This window comes from Aplysia californica, unplaced genomic scaffold (genome assembly GCF_000002075.1).
Source record: "Aplysia californica isolate F4 #8 unplaced genomic scaffold, AplCal3.0 scaffold00691, whole genome shotgun sequence".
Lineage (NCBI taxonomy): Eukaryota > Metazoa > Mollusca > Gastropoda > Aplysiida > Aplysiidae > Aplysia > Aplysia californica.
The window spans coordinates 83,367-90,205 of record NW_004797961.1 but is presented as its reverse complement, the minus strand read 5'-3'; the positions used below and the strand labels follow the sequence as shown (position 1 = coordinate 90,205).

The 6,839-nt window shown below is 42.3% G+C and overlaps 1 protein-coding gene across 1 annotated transcript; it reads left to right on the top strand.

Annotated features, from left to right (window-relative positions):
• The first annotated feature begins 307 nt into the window (after nt 1-307).
• LOC101845357 (retinoid-inducible serine carboxypeptidase-like) lies at nt 308-6,517 on the top strand. The gene is made up of 5 exons (XM_005108469.1): nt 308-382; nt 676-786; nt 2,320-2,392; nt 4,009-4,149; nt 6,378-6,517. The coding sequence occupies exons 1-5, from the start codon at nt 350-352 to the stop codon at nt 6,515-6,517; spliced, it is 498 nt and encodes a 165-aa protein (XP_005108526.1). The 5' UTR covers nt 308-349.
• Nucleotides 6,518-6,839: the final 322 nt, after the last annotated feature.

Below are 6,839 nucleotides of genomic sequence, written 5' to 3'. Positions count from 1 at the left end.
AGGATGAGGAGAGGGTGGAGGAGGAGAAGAGAGTAGAGGAGGAGGAGGAGGAGGAGGAGGAGAAGAGAGTAGAGGAGGAGGGGGGAGGAGGAGGAGGAGGAGGAAGAGGAGGAAGAAAAGGAGGAAATAATGGACAAGGGAGGCAGGAAGTTTTTGTTAGATCGGTGATTGGTTGTTTAAAAATCTATTATCAGTATCTTGCATGTTACAACGATTAAGTCCATAGTGTTTACGGGCAATATTACGTGTGTAGTTTTCACGTGTAATTGAGGCAAATTTTTAAGATCTGACGACTTTGCATTTTCAGGAAATTCCTTTCTACATTTTCTCCGAATCGTACGGTGGAAAAATGACTGCAGCCTTCTCCGATGTTCTTAACGAGGTAAATCCCCTTCACTGGTCTGTCTGTCTGTCTGTCTGTCTGCCTGTCTGTCTGTCTGTCTGTCTGTCTGTCTGTCTGTCTGCCTGTCTGTCTGTCTGTCTGTCTGTCTGTCTGTCTGTCTGTCCTTCACTCTTGCCTTGTGTGTTAGGAGAGAGAGAGAGAGAGAGAGAGAGAGAGAGAGAGAGAGAGAGAGAGAGAGATGTTTTAGAAGGTGTCTGCCTGCAAGATTGTAGGAGTACCCGACGACAAAATCATTTTATATAGTGTATACTGTCTTTACGTATCTCTTTCAGGCAATCAAAAAATCCGAAATCCAAATGAACTTCAAAGGTTTCGCTATGGGCGATTCGTGGATCTCGCCTGTTGACTCTGTCAGTTCTTGGGGCCCATACCTTTTTGGCACGGTAAGTGGAGTCAATACATGTACACAATATAATAGGGCACGGTAAGTGGAGTCAATACATGTACACAATATAATAGGGCACGGTAAGTGGAGTCAATACATGTACACAATATAATAGGGCACGGTCAGTGGAATGAATACATGTACACAATACAATAGGGCACGGCAAAAATCTTACGCTCAGATTGATCTCTGTGTATTGTTGTCTGTGATTGGTAAAGGAGTCAGTACATTTTACAAGACACAGGCAATATGGAATGGTATTGTATTGTGGAGTCGCGTGGCGTGGTGTTGCGTGGCATGGCGTGATGTGTCGTGTTGTGTCGTGGTGTGGTACGGCAGGGTAGGGTAAAGTAGGGTAAGGTAGAGTGTAGTGTGGTGTCCTGTGGTTTGGTTTGGCGTGGCATGGCGTGGTGTGGTGTGGCGTAGCGTTGCGTGGTGTGGTTTGGCGCGGTGTGGCACAGTACGGTACGGAACGGTATGGTATGGTATGGGAGGTCTACGGTACGGTATGGTATGGTATGGCATGGTATTTTCAGCATTGTAAGATCATTTAAGAAGCGGGATCTTTCATTACAACTTTCTTCGCCGATAGGAGAATGAGTAGAGAGGAAACTGTGTAGACAGTACATACGAGTATGGTCGCTTTTAAGGACAAGCGGGCTTACCCAGATTTCGGGGGTTTCCAGAAATCTTGACCTACACCAAAAAATGGGCTTGCCCTACCTATAGGAGAAGTTTGGGTTCCTTAGTGTGTATATTTGTTTGGTTATAGAGAAAACTCTCCTTGTCTTTTAGAAACTGAACAAGGGGAAAAAACTTCACCTTCGATTTTCTCAAAACAGCGTTTTTCAGGAAAGCCTCCTTGTGCTTAAAAGCGACCCTATCCGTGCTCGTTTTCCCGTCGGTGTGACTAGCTTTGCTGAGCAGCAGTAGTACCATGCTGGCGAATTGAAGCCTCTTTTTTTCTTCTTCTTCTTCTTTCTTTCTTCTCCGTGAGGGGAGGGAGTGCTTATACAAAGGAAAAGTAGAAATTCAGATTTCTGGCTCTGAAGATACATCTCCGTATTCTTGGCTCTAACGCATTTGGGTTTTTAAGTTTACACAGTCTTCTTTAAACTGATAGTGCTCCTAGCGGCTTTAATTGTTTATTGTTATTATTATTATTATTAAAATATTATTATTATTATTATTATTATTATTATTATTATTGTTGTTGTTGCTGTTGTTGTTGCTATTGTTGTTGTTGTTGTTGTTATCATCATCGTCATCATCATCATCATCATCATCATCATCATCATCATCATCATCATCCTCATCATCACCACCACCACCATCATCATCATCATCATCATCATCATCATCATCATCATCATCATCATCATCATCATCATCATCATCATCATCATCATCATCATCATCATCATAGTATAACGAGCGATCCCTTTTCTTGTTATAGGCCTCATGGAAAATTCTATAACACCTTTTTAAAAAAAATCACAATATGATAATAACATCATTTCTTTCCAGCTCTTCAATTGTAGACAATGCAGGTCTGGAGGAAATCAACAAGGCTGCCCAAAGAGTGGAGGACTTAGTCAAAGCAGGTGAGGCCGCTGGTGATTAGGTAAAGGTAAAGTTTACCCCCCCCCCCCAACCGCCACCGTCCCCCGTCCCCCGAACTCCCACTGTAGGTGAGGCTGGAGATCAGGTAAAGGTAAAGTTTAACTTCGCAAGTTAGGCAACCGGACTCGTAATCGTGAGATTGCGGGTTCGGGGGCCCGACGTTGTGTCCTTGGGAAAGGCACGTTACACGAATTTTCCTCGCTTCACCCAGGTGGGAATTGGTACCCGGCCATAGACAACAAAAGATCTTGTCAGTATGTTAGTGTTTTAGCGCCTATAAATGGTTGCTTGCACTGTATGCTTCCCAGGAAGTTGAGATTGTTTCAGAATGCTCTCAGGTCTGCTGGGGTAATAGTATAGATTGTGAAGCTCATAGAGCTTGCTGTTGTGCGGGGATTGCGCTATACAAATGCTATCTATTATTATTACTGTCGTATGTTGCACGTGATTGTCTTATACAGGTGGTCGTTAGAGCAGGTTCTAGTGTAATTGTAATTTGTGCAGTCGCTCATGCTTGTGCATACTAATGTGAAAGTGAAAGATATGTCATGGATTTGTTCTAAACTCTTCTCTTCAGTGATATTTAATTATTTCATTCCCTTCATACGTCATCAAAAAGAAATCTCACATAGGTTTGGTATTTCATCTCTTCTATCCATAATCGTCAACACCCCCCCAAAAAAAAAACAACAACAACAACACAAAAACAAACATACACAACAACAACAACCAACAACCCCAAAAACAAACAAACAAACATACAAACATCAACCCATATTTTATTCATCAACAAGAATAAATATCACATGATATGCATGTCTGTAAAGTTGCACATTTGTAGGCTACTTACTAATGTCAGAGATTTATTATGGATTTGTTTTAATATTTCTTCAGCGATCTTTGATTATTTCATCTGTACACATAATTGCAATATAGATGGAAACGCCCCAGTTCTGAAAGAGTTAAGTAAGATAAGATAAAATAAGATAAGCGATTACTTTATTATACCAGAGGGACTTTTTTCTTGGCTATACAGGACCATAAAAACACATGCAGGTAGATCTATACATTTGTAAAAAAAAACTAATTAAATTATATATTACTGTCATTAAACTTCAATATGAAAAGAGAAGTAAAGCTGACAAAAGGAACATTCACATCAGACACATCGGTGGCCTAGTGGTTAGGCTCTGGGACTCGCAACCGTAAGGTCGTGGGTTCAAATCCCGTCAGGGGCCCGACGTTGCGTCCTTGGGAAAGGCACTCTACACGAGTTTACTTCATTTCACCCAGGTGGGAATGGGTACCCGGCTATAGACAGCGAAAGATCTTGACAGTTTGTTAGTGTTTGAGCGCTTAATCAGCTACTTGCACTGTATGCTTCCCGGGAAGCTGAGAATGTTTCGGTGTGTGCTATGTTCTGCTGGGGTAATAATATAGTGTAAAGCGCATTGAGCCTGCTGTTGAGCGGGGATATGCGCTAAACAAATGCTATCTGTTATTATTATTATTATTATTATTATTATTATTATTATTATTATTATTATTATTATTATTATTATTATTATTATTCAAGTATAGCGGCTTTTTGTTTCAGGGGAGTGGAGAGAAGCAACTAACGCCTGGAGCTCGGCCGAAGTGACGGTGGGCGCGGTCTCCTCAAATGTCAACTTCTACAACATCATGGACTGGAGAGGGGCCACCATGGGACTGCAGGACGGCAGCAAGTCCGACATAGGTCTGGTGTTTCTTATCTCATCCCTCTGCTCATTGTTCATGTTTCAGAAAGCAACATCCCTGCACTCAGGACATGCCCATTCATGCTCCGTTGCTCTCTCCAAAATATCGCCGAGGGTCATTCCACTGATTGTGCCAGTGCACATCTGGTTGAACGTTCTTCTGTTCTTTCCTGCAAGGATGCTGTCTGTAATATCTGTCAACAAGAAATCTCATAATAAATAGACATGACATTTTTTATCGCCTCCACCCATATTGTACAACATGGACTGGGGTGGGGACGCCATGGGACTGCCGGACGGCAGCAAGTCTGACATAGGTCTGCTAGTTCTTATCTCCTCCGTCTGTCATAACTGTCAACAAGAAATCTCATAAAGGCATGATATTGTATCGCCTCCACCCAAGTTCTTCAACAAGAAATCTCACCCCCCCTCCCCGGGCAGTACTACTGGCTGAAGTTGTCTTTAGCACATTCCCAAAGGGGGCATATTAACATGTTCTTACGCACAGTAGAATTGCAAATGGGCTGATCTATCAATGTCATGCTCATACTGTGCCGGAACAACATAGGGGGGGGGGGGACTGCTGCTTTTTCTTTCCTCATCCTTACTGTCGCCATTTTCCCTCTACTATTTTTGTATGTTTGTCACTCTCTTGTGAACTATTTCCGGGGTGCCTTGATAGTCGAAGCAGATTCTGTGCTATTGAGGCTAAAGAGGTGAGCAGAGTAAGCCTGATTCCCCGTCTGGACTTCTCTATTGACATCCACCCCTTGGCACTCATATGACATTATGCAGTTGCGAGCGCCGTTAAACCTTACTAAAACAAACAATCAAGAAATCTCATGACAAAATTAAATAGGCATGACATTTTTTATCGCCTCCACCCATAATATTCTACAACATCATGGACTGGGGTGGGGCCACCAGGGGACGGCAGGACACCAGCAAGTCCGACATAGGTCTGGTGTTTCTTATCTCCTCCGTCTTTTTTTATATATATTTTTGCCCTTTTTTTGGTAAGTGTTTTATGGTGCTCGCAACTGTATAAGGTCATATGAGCGCGCGGGACACACCAAACATTAATTTCAGTTAGTAGGACATTTTGAATTTTACGCGGGTGGCGGCCGAAGCCTACTCTTATCGATTTTAGACCACCAAGGGATCTTTAACGTGCGTAACTTGCACACCTCCGAGATTTTTCACCCCTGTCCAAGAAAGCTAGGTGTTGATCTTTCCTACCATAAGATCGGGGGTGTGGCTGAAAGACAGCAGTAAGAAAGAGCCAATGAGTAGCAGTAGAAAGGCTGCAGAAAGAGTCAGCAGCCCAGAGGAGGGGGGCAAAGGAGGTGATAGATAGGGTGGGGGCAGAAATTGGAGACGAAAGCAGACGACAGAACATTGTTGGAGAACAGGATAGGAGGAGAAAGGAGACCACTTTAGAGAAGAAACATTTTCCGTCGCTACCCGGATTCGAACCCGGGACCTTTGAATGAGAGGCGAGCACCTTAACCTCTAGGCCACGAGAGCCCATCTCCTCCGTCTGTAATAACTCTCAACACGAAATCTCACATAGGCATGATAATGACATTTTTTATCGCCCCCACCCATGTTCATCAACAAGAAATCTCTAAATAAACATGGCGTTGTATCTCTTCTATCCACAATCATTAACAAAAAAATCTCACACCGTCATGGTATTTTGATCTCTTTCATTTATAATCATCAACAAGGTATTCTTATTCGTCTGTGTTACCATCAAAAATATATATTAAAATATAGGAATGGTATTTCGTTCCCTTTATACGTTATCAACAAAAAAAAATCTCTCATAGTCATAGTGTCCGTTTATCTCTTCCATCCATGATCCTCAAGAAATTTCACACAGGCTAGTATTCTTATTCCTCCATGTTATCATAAAAAGATTTATTACAAAGGAATGGTATTTCACTCCATTCACACGTCATCAAAAAGAAATCTCACATAGATTACTTGAGTTACCTGAGTGAAGGACCGACATCACTGCACAAGGGGCATCCCCATAAGCGCCCCGTCCCCTGAAGAAGCACATCTCGAAGTGTGCAGATGCAGACGGTTCCAAGCAATGGTTGATTCCATAGCCTTCTGCTCCTCCCACTAAGTCTTGTTCTTCTGCTGGCGCCCCATCTAATTCTCACATAGGTGTATGGTATTTTAAAGAACAGTATAAATAATCCATCTCATTGGACAGATCTCCTGTATGCGCGCCACGTGAAACCGTTACACAACGGAGACCTGAACCAACTCATGAACGGCCCCATCAAGAGAAAGCTGAAAATTATCCCAGACTCCGTGGAATGGGGAGGTGCGTTCTCGTGTTCTCAACCTTAACCTTCACTTTAACCTTAACCTTAACCGTAAACTTGCTTAACTTTAACCTTCATCTTCACCTTAACCTTGCTTAACTTTAACCTTCACCTTCACCTTAATCTTGCTCAACTTTAACCTTCACCTTAATCTTGTTTACCTTTAACCTTCACCTTAATCTTGCTTAACTTTAACCTTCACCTTCACCTTCACTTTAACTTTCACCGTAACCTCAACCTTAACCTTCACTTTGATCTTCACCTTATCATTAGCTTTCACCTTAACCTTAAACTTACTACTACTACTACTACTACTACTACTACTACTACTACTACTACTACTACTA